Consider the following 15,175-nt stretch of genomic DNA (forward strand, 5'->3'; position numbering starts at 1 on the left):
TGAAGAGCTCCTGGATGAGGGTACCCGTCCGTGCCAGCACAACCCACAGCTCGGTCTGCAGGAGCAGCCCAGTGTTTAATGAAAGCTCAAATTAACCTGTCGGGCAAAGGGAAAGAGGGAGGGAAAAGGCTTCTCTCACATGTAAACAGCGTGTTTTTGATTGGCACAGCGTGGCTGTGAGGGACAGCGATCGCCAGCCCCGTGCCTCCGTCAGGATGGGTTTTAAGGAGGAGTGCAGCCTCTATATTAGCAGCTCCTCGTCAGGCCCTGGAGCCAACACATCATCTGCAGGGGCCACACACACCCCACACCTCCACTCCAAGTCTCCTCCGCCAGCACGGCAGCCAAGGAGCACATTGGACTGGGTGACAGGAGTGGCACGGCTCTGCACCCATCCAGACAGTAAGGAAACGGCAGAGGAGCAAACTGCACCCTTCAAGCTGACTCCAACCCCCCTCAATTTGCTCCAGCACCAATTAGAAACCACTGTTGGAGAGAAACAATAAATCTTGTTACTCTGCCCTGGCTGCAAACCCAGGCAACTCGAGTGTAATTACAGGACTGTCTCTGATCTACAGCCTGGTTATTGTGGCTGAGAGAGCAGGAGCCACCGCTGCTCCCTGCGTTTTCTGGTCTTCAGCTCCTGATTTCTGAGTGTTGCCCATCAACACCTCCAGCTGAACAGCAGGAGCTGCGCCGGCCGCAAGCAATCAGGCCCAAACTGCCTGCAATTGGGCTGGCAAGGGATGGATTGGCCAGCAAGAGAGAAGCAGCAGGATCCGTGCACTGGAGGGAGGGAGGGGGGGGAACATTTCACATCCAAATAAACACCACCTTCCTGTAAGCTTTCATCTGCCTGCAGCATTATCTGTTGGTGTTCACCCCCCTGCGTGGCTGGGCTGGCTCCTGGCACTCTGCAGAGAAAGGAAAGGGAGAAACAGGTCTGCAGCAGGTGTAGGAACACAGGAGGGGACATGGTGCATGGCCAACACCACCTTCAGGGACGCTCATCGGCACACAGCGATGTGCTAACCCAGGGAGGGGAGGCTCCCCGTGCTGAGACCTTTGCTTCCTGGTGGGATGCAGCTTGGCTGGCACGGGGCAACTGCCTGCGGCTGGGGAAACACGGGAAAAGCAGTTGGCCAGAGAAGAGGAAGGACTCAGGGCAAGGGCTTGAGCTGGCCAAAGCCATCTGGAAGGGCAAGGAGGCCTTCATGTTCTACAGAAAGTAATGCAGCACCCAATGTGGGCTCTTGGTTAGAGGGGGCATGGCTCGGAGGTCACATAACCCAGTGCTGGAGCTGTCCAGAGCCCTCCAAACAACCTGTCCTCCAAAACCAACAGATCATGGGACTCTGCCAGGCAGACCCATAAAAACCTCACACCCTGGTTCCACACGAAGCGTTACTTCACCACGTCCCCCAGAGCTCAGTTTGAATTTAGCACCTGGAATTAGTTATGGGCAGCAATTTATCCTGAAGTGGCTGCATTTGGGTTTTTTCTTCCTAATTCGATAAAACAATAACGATCGTCTGCTGAGAGCGAGTCACGGGATCCCAGAGGCAGCCCAAAGACAGATGGCAGCAGCAGCATGCCTGCTTGGTGATATTTCTCAGAGTGCTCTCCAATTTGAAAGCCACGGTTGTATCATCTGGAAAATTAACATGGCAGCTCAGAACATACGGTAGAGTTTGTCCAAATGAATGCCAGGGTGATCGCTGGCCCAGCCCTCAGTTCTGAGCAGGGACTCCAAAACATACCCCAAACCCCCAGACCTCCCCTCTGCCCCAGCGCTGTTGGTCTGGCATTAGCACCCCACACTCCACCCAGCACCTTGGATTTTCCTGAAGCCTGAAAGGTTTTGCAGTGTGTAGGGTGCACGCTGCCCATCACAGGCAAAACGGGGGCAGGCCAAGCCTCTCCCCAAAATAAGTATACTCATGGAATCCAGAAATGCCAGTTCTCCAACTCCTCCTCAGGTCCCTGTGTAACTTCAGCACACGCTACTGTCCTTCAGCTGGACCTTTCCACCCAACCTGGTATTTTATGTCCTGGCCTCACATTCTGCTTACGGGGAGAAGGAGCAGCAGTGCCTTCAGGAGAAGCACAGGATGCCTCCTGGGGATGGCAGAGGATGAGGTACCTCTAAGATCATAGGGAGGGCTGAGCAGAACATGAATGTGTCACCCAGAGCCGCAACGAAGCTGGGTTTGGAGGAACCACACGCCCGAGGAGCTGCAGGGACGTGGCCTTCCCAGCTTTCCCCCCTCACCTACGCCTTCAGGCATTGGGGTACTCTGCCATGGAGGGAGAGGGGAAAAACACCCTCAAAACAAAAATCCCAAGGGGAATTCCCATTCCTGGAGCCAAGCCAAGCAGTGGCCCCACTCGGGCATGCCCGGCTGGTTGCCGCATTGTACCCACACCCGGATACATCTGCATCCTTAGTGGGCTTTTAACAGGGAACTGGTGCTGAGCCCGTGTTTCTCGAAGCTGAGTGACGTGCAGTGACAAGCTGGCCTGCTCTTTGGGGACAGGGCTTCAAAGAGCTGCTTGCTTGTGGCAATTAAACGGGGCAGCGTGCTGCCACTGAGTCTCCTGGCCCGTGCTGCGACTGATGCCAGCGCCGGCTGTAGCGCTCTGATAAGGATGTGGGATGATTCAGAATCATCTCAGCTTGGCTGAACGCACGAGCCCCAGCGTTTGTGCTTCTCTCTCTGTGGAAGGGAATATACTGTGTCACGCTCGTTCGGAGGGGAAGAGGGTGGCTGGAGGTGTGTGGGCACCAAAACTCCTTCTCTGCAGGACTGACAGGAATGTCTGTCCTTACCCACCACTCAGGTCTCTCCCACAGGGGTCTCCAGCTCCAAGGTCTGGTCAGTCTAAGCCCCGGGCTCGGACACAGCAAGGAGGGTTTCAGAGCAGGTAGGGGGGGGAATGCAAAGTGTCAATCCCACACAAGCAATTGGGGATCAATTAAGATGCAGGAGATGGGCATCAAAGGGGGCAGGGGGCAAGGGAGGAAGGGGAGGGAGGGACACACTGGGCCTTCCAGCTTCAGAACTGACTCCTAGCTGGTTTAACGCCATGCCAGGTCCATGCCTGAGCTCCTTCAGACAAACCTTTCCTCCCACAGACCTGCTGCATAGTCTGCTCCCACCCCTCTAAGACCACAGCTTTCCCTACAGATCCACTCCCAGAACTTGGCTTTGATTTCACCCGGAGCAGTAAGCCAAGGGAACAGCACAGCCTATTTACAACACAGCCAAATCCAGAACCGAAACATCCCACCCTTCAGCTGCCCTCAATCGGAAGGCCTGCAGCCCAGATAACAGGGCATTTCGGAACTAGAACAGCCCCTTTTCACAGCCCTGTGAAGACCATTCCCCTCAGACAAGGGTAGCCCAGGAGCATGGCTGCATGTTGCATCTCCAAGATGAGCTGGGGCCAGGAGCAAAGCTGTATGAGCCTGAATTCAATCAGAGAGGAACCTGTATGAGCCTGAATTCCAGGGGTGAGGAACACCTCCACAGGCATGGGCTGCTCTCGGCACTGTTCTCAGAAATTTCTGAAGCTTTTCAGTCCACTGTGCTACACAAATCCCCTCCCAGCACCGAGACATGACCGTGGCCAACAGACCAAGAAGAAACTGGGTTAGAAAGAAGCAGGTTGGCTTCTGGTGATGGGAACCCACACGGCTCTATGAACAGCACCAGGGATCAGCTAAAATTCGGGTGAAAAGAGATGCTACCAAGATGCCATCCTCTTTAAGGACTGGACGAATCTCATACATTGCTACCAGACAGGGAGGGAGAGCCACATCACGGCTCTTCCTTCTGCACCGGGGCTCTGCCACAGCAGAGACACAGCCCCCCAAGACAACACCACAGAGGATGCAGGGTGGGGAGCATCTGACACCCTCCGTGTAACCACCCTGTTCTCTGCTGCCTGTAGGAAGATGATCAGCAGGGGTTAACGTGGCAGGGATGAACTTGGTCCCCACCCAGGCACCACGAGCCGTGCAGCCTCCTCTCCGGGGCTCTGTGAAGGCAGTGCAGCGCCTCACCACCAAGCACATGTCCATCGCAAACCAGACAGCACAAGCCAGGGCTACAATGCCCTGTGCAACGGCTGCTCACGGGGAGATTTTGTGTGCAGTGAGTGGGATCCAGAGGGACACTCAACCACATGGGACATATCACATGCTCAACCAGTAGGAAAACCTGGAGCAGCATCCGTGCCAGCAGCACAGCCCCATCCATCACCACCGGCTGTAAATGATCTCGTTCCTCTGCCTAGGGGCAGCCAGGGGAGAGAACAGAAAGCGAACAACAGACAGGGCGAAGCTTTCCCGAAACACGGGGAGCCTCCTGCCTCCGTACCCCGCTCTGCTCCGGAGAGCCTGACAGCCGTTTCCGCTCCTCAGCTCACTTGTCTTTCTAAAGACAGAGCGATACGCGAGTTGAAAGCAAAACAGAGACCACGGCGCATCCAAGCAAACAGCTTGTGGTAACTGGATGTACTGAGGGAAGGAGGGCGCGGGGCGGCGGCTCAGCGCGTGCGGCTTGCTGGGCTTGGTATTTATGAAGCGACAGAAGATGCCAAGAGGAAAGCAGGCCACTTCCCATCGCTCAGGAGCGTTCATCTTCACTTGCCATTGCTTTTACTACCCCTCTCCACTGCAGCATCGCTCCGGTGCGCAGGAAGCCGCGCTCCCCCATCCCCTCCAAACAATTTAACATGTCACCACGGACCTTTACGTGTCCCTCCACAGTCAGGTCCCCGCTGCCATGGCTCATGGGAGCCAGCCATCAGCAGAGCCACCGTGAGCCACAGCCCCATTAGTCACCAGGAACCGTTTAGCCAAGATATTCCTTGACATTTTCCACAAGTGAATTTTGCATTATTTGAATCATCTATGCAGAGCGCGGCGAGAAGCAGCACGCTGGGAGGAACAGCCAGAATTACTCATGAGCTTTCTTTTTCTTTTTTTTTGGTGGTTGTTGTTGGCTCTAAGTTAAATTGTGATGTGTCAAACAGCCCAGTCGCTGTAGCCAGTGGGGAGAAGCCCCTGCTCGGGCTGCAGCAGGGGCTGAAAAGGCAAACGAGTTGTTTAAACCTCAGCCAGCCCAAGCGTGCTGCTCCTCCAGCTTCACAATAGTTGCTGTGCTCTGTGCTAATCACCCTGTTAAAGATGATGGAGCAGAAGTTAAATAAAGGGGGTGGGGAGAAAAGCCTAACCAAGAGGTAACAGAAGCATCCTTCGCTGCAACACTGCAGATACAGGGTGAAAGGAGGGCTGGGATGCTCGGTGTAGGGATAAAGGGATTAAGAGGTGAGGGGTGATGGTGAGGAAGGGCTAAAATAGGGGAAACACACATGTGGCAACCAGTTGGTCCGGGGAGATAAATTCATAGTTCCTGTCAATGTTTTGTCGTTATGAAAACACATGGAATAGTCGCTGCGATCCCAAGGAGCACGTTTAGTTTAGGTTTTAGTGCTTAGCTCAGGAGGTGCCGATGAAGAGAGCAGCTTCTTCAGGTGGGCACAACGCAGGTGGGCACATCCCAGGCAAGCACCAGCCCGTGCAGCGGATGTAACCCCCAGAACCAGGGAGGGGAGCTGCTCCAAGGGGACAGACTGGGCAGGTGCTGCCCAAATCACTGCATCCTTACGAGAAGGTCTCAGCCACGACGAGCCCCAGCTCCTGCAACGAGCATCACACGCTGCGCATACCGGTCACCGCTGGCTGAAGCTCTGCTCCAAACACCCAAACAAACCAGAATCAAACTCTCATTCCTCTCCTATTGTGCATCCTGATCCAATGGAAAATTTCTCCCCAGATCTGCAGCGTAACACGAGCGACAGATTTATTCTTACAGCGATAGCGTGAGGACGGGCGATGCTGAAAGAGAAATGGTTCCGAAATGGGCACCTTGACTCAGCATCACAGGGGGCTGGCTGGATATAGGGTGTAACCTTCCCACGTCGGGCGCAAAGAGCTGCCTAACTCTGCAGTGGCACACACGTCCTGCCTGCCTGAGGGTGCCCTGGGCTTTGATCCCATCAAAAAAAGGAGGAAAGAAATAATATATATATATATAAATATATACACACACAGAAGGGAGGATGGCTGCTTGCAGAGCCAGCCTGACAGCCTTATCTCCCCAACCACCACCAGCGAGACACGCAGGGGTGAAACCCCAGCAAAATGCTTACTGTTAAATATCCCCCTGCAGCATCTGCTCTTCGAGACCTGGTATTTTCCAGCCCCAGCACCCATTCTTTAAAGGAAACGGGGAATTAAAATCTCTACACGCAGCCTCATGTTTCTGCACGAGCACGATAACACGTCCTCGCGACGCGGTGCTGCGCGCGCGCCGGCAGCTGAGGCTGGAGGCTGCTCTGCAGGCAGGAAAATGAATCGCCAGCGAGGTCCCAAGGGCAGGAGAAAACCTTGTTGGCTCTGCTGTTCAGCCGGAGAGGACACGGTGTAAACGTCGTCTCGCAGCTCCTCCGCTGCCATCAGCCCCATCACAAAGAGTTAAATCAAACTCAGAGCTGATGCACCCAGAAAATACTTGGATATTTAGGAGGTGCCAGGCTGGCATCACCCCACAGCTTCCCAATGAAGCACCAGAAAGGAGGAGGACTGATTTAGTGGTTTCAAAAGGCAGAGAGAGACCAGGGAGTTCAAAAGCCTCATAAAAATCCTGTCTAATTACCTACTGGCAAGTAACTTGTTCATCCTTTTTCCTCCAACCCTCCAGTCCTTACCCCTCAGTGCCCCCCAAGCTCACCGGTCAGAGGCCACAGCCAGAGCCCCAGAAACCCCCACAGTAACACCCAGGAAGGACAGGGCAGCACCTCAGATCAGAAGGTACCATAAAATGTGTCTTCAAGCCACATAAATGACAGAAACATCGACTACAGTCGTGCTCTGATAACTTCAGATCTACCCGGACCACAGGGGACCTGCACCCAGCTGCCCCCCTCTGAATCGCTGCAGCATCCATTGCACCCCCGGGCAGAACCACTGACACCCCTGAGGATGTCACCCACACAGACACAGCGGGAATCAGAGACCTGCAGTAGTGTGGGTGTTCAGTGAACAACAGGCAGGAGGCGAGAGGGATGCAAGAGGAGATTGGGGATGTGGTGCTGTTACTAACGGCCATGGGTTCAATGTAGCATTAATAACCCCCCTGGCAGCACTAAACACAGCCCTCTGCTCTGGGGGCTGCTGAAACAGTGGTCACTCATCAAGTCAAAGCCTCTGGAAGAGTAAATACTGCAGATTCACAAAAACAGCGGGACAGGAGCCACCAACGTGAAACAGGGAGATTTAGGTTGGATATTAGGAAAAGGTTCTTCACTCTGAGGGTGGTAGAACACTGTAGATCCCTGGCACATGTTGCCCAGAGGCAGTGGAGGTCCCATCCCTGGAGACATTCAGGGTCAGACTTGATGGGGCTGTGAGCGACCTGATCTAGTGAAAATGTCCCTGCTACTGCAGGGGCTTGGACTAGATGACCTCTAAAGGTCCCTTCCAACCCAACACACTGTATGATTCTATGTTTTTACTGAAAAATTGGACACCAACAGGCTGTGAGGTATCAACAGACACAGCCCTCTAAAGGGCATCCATACATACCTAGTTTCATCCTGACCTCCTCTGCTGATGCTGTGCTCTCCATCACCACAATTCAAATATTTACCTAAACATTTGAAATTATTTTTCTGGATATCCTCCCCCACTACAGACAAGCCAAGAGCTGCTGAGAGGTTTTCCTCACCCCCCCAAAAAAAGGAATTAATTAAAATAATAACAAATCACCCTTGACCACTGCTGGGAAACCAACCAAAAAGTTTTTAATCCTCCCTGAGACTTTTTACGTTTCACTTGCCAAAAATCCCTGCTCAAGGGTTGGTGACGATCTTATGGAGCACGCAGGGAACTGGTTTGTTCTCTGGGATTTTAAATATTTCATATTACTCTGTATTGATGATGTAAAAAGCACCAAGAATCTCTTCAGCCTCCCTAAAGCAGAACTGGAGTTTCATGGGTATCACCACTCCATATGGACAAGTCCAGGGAATGCTGGCAGAGTGGCTTGGGGACAAGAGTGGGGACTTCAGAAAAAGTAAGATGGTGATGAACTTATACATATAAAATGCTCCTTTTTCTTCATGGTTTTGAGGGGAAAACCCTACCCTTTGCCTGCACATAAATAATTATGAAACTGCATCCCATGAACTCAGAATCACGAGGTTGGAAAAGATCTTTAAGATCCTCAAGTCCAACCGTTCCTGTCCTGTGCTAAACCAGATCCCTGAGCACCTCATCTACCCTTTTTTAAACACATCCAGAGTCAGGGACTCAGCCCCTCCCTGGGCAGCCTGTGCCAGGCCCTGACAACTCTTTCAGGGAAGAATTTTCCCTCACATCTGCTCTGACCCTGCCCTGGCACAGCTTGAGCCCATTGCCCCTTGTCCCATCTCCCGTCCCCTGGCTGAAGAGACCATCGCCCACCTCTCTGCACCCTCCTGTCAGGTTAGTGTAGGTGGTGATAAGGTCTCCCCTCAGCCTCCTCTTCTCCAGGCTGAAGACCCCCAGCTCCCTCAGCCACTCCTCAGAGGATTTGCCCTCCAGCCCCTTCCCCAGCCTGGTTGCCCTTCTCTGCACTCGCTCCAGGACCTCAATGCCCTTCTGAAGGTGAGGAGCCCAGAACTGGACCCAGCACTCGAGGTGCAGCCTCATCAATGCTGAGTACAACTCAATTTCCAACTGGGGAACAAACCCCACAGTGGAAGTGTAAGGAAGGTGACACAGACATTTTGTAGTCCCAAAGTGGCTCTGAGCTGAAGGTCCTGGGCAGCCAGACCTCACAGATTTCATTTTGGATCAAACAAAAGCACCTATCTTAATGCTGTGCTGTTGCTCTTGGTTAAAATCAAACCCAAGCTCTACATTTTTTGGCTCAGCACTTCGGATGGGGAAGAAATGAATTAAAAGAACCCCTCCCCAAAAATGTTAGAAGAACACTGGAAAAGAAATTAATTTCTCAAATTCACAGTGTGCAGTGGCAGTGCAAAGCTCCAGAGAAACAGAAAGGATGCCTGCAGGTCACTCCTTATGATCCCAAACAGAGCAAATCCAATCAGAGGAACATGCTGCAGGAGCAGCCAGGCGAAAGCCACGGCAGCAGCGTTACAAAGCAAAAGATGTATCAAAAGAGGATTTTCTAAACCTATTGTACTGCCTTGAAACCAAGCTCTTCCCCCCAGAGCAGATGACAGTGTTCCTTTGGTCCTGCAGAATGAGCTGCCCCAAAAAAACCCCCCACAACCCTCAGACAGCACAGAGGAAAACCAGGAGAAAAGACTTAATGAGGAATTAAAACCCCTACACGACCGTCAGGGCTGCAGCATCGCACCTAACACACGGTGTCTCCACCCAAAGCCTCCCTTCCTACCCAGAGCGTAAGCAAACTGCTATGTCCTAACTTCTGGTCTTCAACGCTGCCATCGGAGCTCCCAGCCTCCCACCTCCCCTCGCTCAGAGTAACCACTGGTGGCACTGGTGCTGAGCCTCAGGAACGAGGGAATGAAGGAGAAGACTGGCACACGACCCAACAACGAGCACAATGACTGCGGAATGTGGAGGTGAACGGAGGAAAAGTGGCAGTTACCTACACGTAAAGTACTGAACGATGCTGGCAGCAGACAGCAACTTCTGTTTGCCCAGTCTTCTGGCAATAAAACCACAGCAAATTCAAGTTAAAAACACCCAATGAACCCACAAAATAAGGTATTTTTTTTTCTTTCCTCAAAGCAATCAGCTCACGATGCCAAAGGCTTCATCGCGATGGAAACTTGTTACTGGCCTTTAGGATAAAATGACCACAGATGCACATGAAAAGGAAGCAAATAAAAGATGAGGCAAAGAGGAAACAGGTTTTCCAAGGCAGGCACATGGCTTCTGAGTGGAAGATGCCACCAAGATATAAAGCAGAAGTGTTTCCACAGGGGGTATGGTTAACCTGCCACTGAAAAACCTGCTCTTGCTCCTTGACAGCAGCAGGATGGAGCGGGATGGACCACAGCTCATGGACTAGGTCTGCTGTGGTTTATTTGTGTATATACACATAGAAGAGACAGAATTATTCTATATTTAAATAAACAAGTGTGCTGTGTGTGTGTGTGTGTATAAAAAGGTATATCGAGCTTGTGCAAACACCCAGCTCTCAGAAAGGCTTCAGAAGAGGAGGCATGAGGCTATCACCTTGCCACACCTGTGGTTTCCAGCAGTCCCATGGATTACCCAAGGGAGGACAGACCAAGTAAACACAATTTTGGTTTTTCTTGGCTTGGTTTTCCTTACAAAATGTGATCTTTTTGATGACTTAATCCTGCCTTGAAAGCAGAAAGAGAAGTTATGAATCCCTGTCTACTGCAGCACAAGGTAGAAGTGTCAGCTATTTGTGGGAAACCATACATCCATACAGAAACGGCACCGCCACAAGCCACCTCATCAGCAGTACGGTGCTGGCACCCTGCAGCACAGGCTGGGTTTGCAGGACCAGAAGGGATGGACACTCGGCCCCATGAGGACAGTCAGGCAGTGGGACAGGTGGAAGGTCCATCCTGGGGAGATGAGTCCCAGATGGATAAATCTGGGAGCTCCCTCACTGGGGCTTTGCTTCCAGCACAGTTTCAGACCAGCTGACCTCCAGACATCCTTTCCAACCCAGCTCCTTCCATCAAGAAGGACCACAACCCCTGTTAACTCCTTCCTAATGCCCCCAGCCTGCTTCAGACACCTTCCTACCCCATTCAGGAACAGCAGCACAAGCAGCAATGCTGCAGAAAGCACGTAACACCCCAACAACCCAGTAACCACCAGCCAGCCCATCGCATGGGCTGCCAACACAAGCCACACACAGCCATCCTGAGCACACGTTTTCATCCCTCAGCTCCCTCAACAAACTACTTACAAGTAGTAAGGTTCTTCACTGTTGCCATGCATATCAAGCTCAGAACAATGAAACAAACAAATAAAAGAATCCCCACATCTTTTGTTTTTCACCCCAGGTCCATTTTATTTTGGTTCAATGTTTAAAAACACTCTGTGGTCAATCACCTTTCAGAGGGTGTAGAGACCTAGAGATGTCTAGAGGTGACCTGGAGGTGCTAAGCAGAGTGTGTACAGGCACATTTTAACGTGGGTGTCTGCAAGAGAGTTGGGGCAGGGGCTGCTGAGTGCAAACTCCAGGGCAAGGCAGAGGGGACGGGTCCAGGACAGGTCTGGGCTGAGCAGAAACTGAGCAAATGGTGGCAGTTTTGTTTGTTTATTTGCTGTCTGACTGCTGCTATTCAGAGTAGTTGGTCAACTTTCAATGCAATGCTTGGAAAACAAAATACATGTTTAGTAAATCAATTTAAGGGTGAAACAGCAAAGGGACCCGTGACTTTTCCTTGCTGGAGCCTGAATTTCCACCTCTGAGCCCTTTATTAACATCTGAGGCCACATCCTGATCTTCAGAGGGGTACACACCTCTTTACAGGGGCACAAAAGCAGTACCTGGCTAATTCCATCTTGTTACATCCAGCATAAACACCACCAGGTGTGTACCAGAAACAGCAACTGGCAATAAGGTGCAGGTACCCAGGGGTGCCCAGCTTGGTTTCCTCACACCCTGCAGCAGCACAGCAGCTGCCCAAAGCATGGCTCAGCATTTGTTATTAAGGCTGAGAGGAGGCATCTGCATGGCTTGGCCCTTAACTGCTGAAAGGGGTGCCTGTGTCCCTTCATGCCTCATGTGGGGGTCTCTGACCCCATGGGTTGGCAGGGGGACCCCAGCCAGCCCCAGCACACACCCCCAATCCACCGCCCGCTGCTGTCGCATCCTCCCCCAGGAACCCTGCACATCCCTTTCACACATCCCACAAAACACTTCCCCAGCCAGGCATCATCTCACAAGCAACTCTTCACACTTCTGTCCTGCCACCAGCACGATGCTGTCTGAAACCCTTCCCCTCCCAAAACATCATCACCTGGGATGAGTCTGGGTCTAAGACACCTCGGGGTTGCCAGTAATCCCTCTGCTCCCCTCCCGCTGCTCAGTCCTTGGACTTCAGGACACTTCTGTGTGCACAGACCTCACCTCAGCCAAGCGTTCTGGGGTCCCAGCCACAGAGACCAAACCTCTCTGGTGGTCTCTCATTTCCCTTTAACTGCTTTACCCTCCCCCTCTCACCAAAGATCACCATACAGCAATTATCCCCTCATCAGCCAGCGCTTTGCAGCTGCCAACAGCAAAGGTGCAGCTTCTGTGCTTGGAGAACACAAGGGCTTCTCCTTGCAAACCTTGGAGGTGGCCATCCCACTGCCCACCCGAACCGGTGAGGAAGGCTACCCGAGGAAGAAGAGGCGTTACCTGGGTGAGGTGCGGGTTGGGGTTGAAGCCACACTGGTTGCAGACTTTGCTGTGACACTGGGTGCAGGCGTTGAAGTTCGGCTGGCCGGGGGAGGAGGTGAGCTCTGTCGTCTTGCATATGGGGCAGAGCGTGCTGCTGGGGAGCGGGGCGATCTGTGGGACCGAGTAGGGAGAGGTAGGGGTGCTGCCCCGATCCGGCGATGCCGAGGGAGACTTCCCGGTGCCCTGGCTCCTGGCATCCACCTGCAGCATCCTCCGCGGTCCCTCCGCCGCTGCTCCAGGCTGGCCCCGGCCCCTCATCTCCCGGGGGCTCTGGGAGCTGGGCGCAGTCTGTGCAAGGGAGGGGGATGCTGCCCGCTGGCCCGCTGCCTGATCCAGCTGCTCCGGTCTCCTCAGCGTGCTGAAACACCATCAAAGACACACAGGTTTAGTACATCCAAATGATTCCAGTCAAGGCAGAAAGCACCTAAAGCCCCCCCGAAGCCCTGGTGCTGCCAAGGAGGCACAGTGAAACCACGCCACAGATCAGGGAAATTGCTCAGCTCGGTGGAAGGATACACTGTACCTTGTGGAACGAGGCAGAGCTTCAGCTTGCTCTTACATAACAAGGTAATTGAATTATTTGGTGGATCCCGAGTTGAACTTCAGTCAGAAAGTGAAGTTAGGGGGTTGGGGCAGCTCAGCCTCCTGCCAGCCAGGATCTCCCCTTAGAGCTTCTCCAGCACAAACCAGTGCTGGAAGAGGCAGCAGCTCTGGTTTGCAGATTGTGGGGCCCTTTCCCTGAGGAGGCAGCCAACTCACACTAAGCCACACCTTCTCCCAACCTACTTCTATGAAGAGAAACACCTGTGAGAAGCCCTGCTTCCCAAGGAAAACCCCTCCCAGAGCTCAGAGGAGCTTGCCACCCAGCTGAACCCTTTTTGGGGTGTGAGGCTTTGCTGGGTAAAACCCAGCTGGGGTATGAAACCTCCCTGTGAGACCAGGGCTCCAGGGAGGAACGGCAGAGTTGCACTGGGTGCTGGTCAGGCAGCAGCACAGTGGGATGCCTGACACCCTTTGAGATGCTGCTGGCAGGCCACCAGCATATGAGAAGGAATTTGCCACAGAAGATGTTTCTGGAATTACAGAACAATTTGCTTATCAATAGTGCCTGCAGATACCTCTTAAAAAGGCAGGACCCCCCCACGCCCCACTCCCTGAGACCTGCTGCCAGCTGAGGGAAAAATATTCCTCAGAAACTCACATTTAATAAATTGTTGATTTACCCAAGCGGGGTCTGACCTTATAAAGGTTTAAAAAGGGAACTTAAATGCATAAAACTAATGAAATCCAAAGTGCACGTTGCCACAGGAATAGGAAGTTGGCTGAAAATAAATATTAAAATAGCGCTTGGGGAATATTATTTGGGCTGTGGATTGAAACCCGAGTCTCTGAAGGAGGAACCGCACGAGGGTAAGGGAGCGGAGCAGGCAGGGAGTCCCCTGCTCTGCTCCAGGCTGAAGAGCAGCCTGGCTGTGCACAGAGGCACCGGGTAAGCGCCGTCTGCACGCCCTGTCCTTGTGTGGACACCCCTAGGATCAGGATTGGGATTCGCCTCCCCGACGTGTGGTGTCCCCACCCGATGTGGCCGGGGCAGCTCAGTCCCCAGCAGCATCAGAAAGCTTTGCAAATGCAGAATGTGTCTCCTTTCCTTAGATGGAATCCTTATCAAACCAGAAACTGGACCCTTATCAAACCAGCCGGTCTGCATGGGAATACCCACTGTCCTGCCGGGGCACCGAAACAACACGTGTTCCGTGAGATTAATCAGGGCCACAAAGATGCTCAAAGGGCTGGAGCACCTCACCTACAGAGAGAGGCTGGGGGAGCTGGGCTGGTTCAGCCTGGAGAGGAGAAGGTTGCAGGGGGACCTCACTGCAGCCTTCCAGTCCCTGAAGGGAGCAGAGGAACAGGAGGGGAATCAGCTTGTTAAAAGGGTAGAGAATGGCAGGACAAGGGAGTGATGGAGTGAAGCTAAAGGAGGAAAGGTTTAGGTGAGATATTAGGGGGATGTTTATTACAGAGAGAGTGGTGAGGGGCTGGAACAGGCTGCCCAAAGAGGTGGTGGATGCCCCATCCCTGGGGGTGTTCAGGGTCAGGTTGGATGGGGCCTTGGGTAACCTTGTGTAGCTCCAGGCCTGGAGGTTGGTGTCCCTGCCTGTGGCAGGGGGGTTGGAGCTCTATGATCCTTGGGGTCCCTTCCAACCCAGACCAGTCTGTGATTCTGTGATTCTACCAGGTCGAATAACTGCTGTAGAATGAGAGGACACCTATTCCCCTGCACACTTCAAAACAGGAACCTTTTCTGACGTGACAAACTGTTTGACACCAGGTGGTTATAGTGGGTCCACCACAGGCATCACTCGTCTGCAGTGTCATTTCCCACCTCAGCAAGAAATGGCAAAACTTAGAGCAGGTACCCACAGCCAAAGGGCTCAGCGGTGATGAGCAGCTACCCTCAGTTTTTGCAGCTGGCAGTAGCAGCTCTAGCAGTCTGGCTTACCTAGCCCAAGAACTTTAAATAAAGAGTGCTTCTCCCTTGCATCACTGGAACCTATCCATGGAATTTTAAGACCAGAAGGAATCAATCACCTGGTCTGTCAAATATCATAACCAAATACAGGAGACATGCCCCAGGAATGAATGTGAGAATGTCCATATCGAGTCAGGGGCATCTTCTGCTAGGATGCTCCGTT

General features: G+C 52.8%; 1 protein-coding gene across 1 annotated transcript in view; it reads right to left on the reverse strand.

Annotated features, from left to right (window-relative positions):
- BSN (bassoon presynaptic cytomatrix protein) overlaps nucleotides 1–15,175 on the reverse strand; it is a gene marked incomplete at both ends in the record, with an annotated part of 94,830 nt that overhangs the window by 56,973 nt on the left and 22,682 nt on the right. Inside the window, one exon of the mRNA XM_084269783.1 lies at nucleotides 12,441–12,840. Within this exon, the coding sequence (XP_084125909.1) occupies nucleotides 12,441–12,840 (400 nt within the window). The remainder of the gene's footprint in view (nucleotides 1–12,440; nucleotides 12,841–15,175) is intronic.

This window comes from Gallinula chloropus (assembly GCF_964237585.1).
Source record: "Gallinula chloropus genome assembly, chromosome: 12".
Lineage (NCBI taxonomy): Eukaryota > Metazoa > Chordata > Aves > Gruiformes > Rallidae > Gallinula > Gallinula chloropus.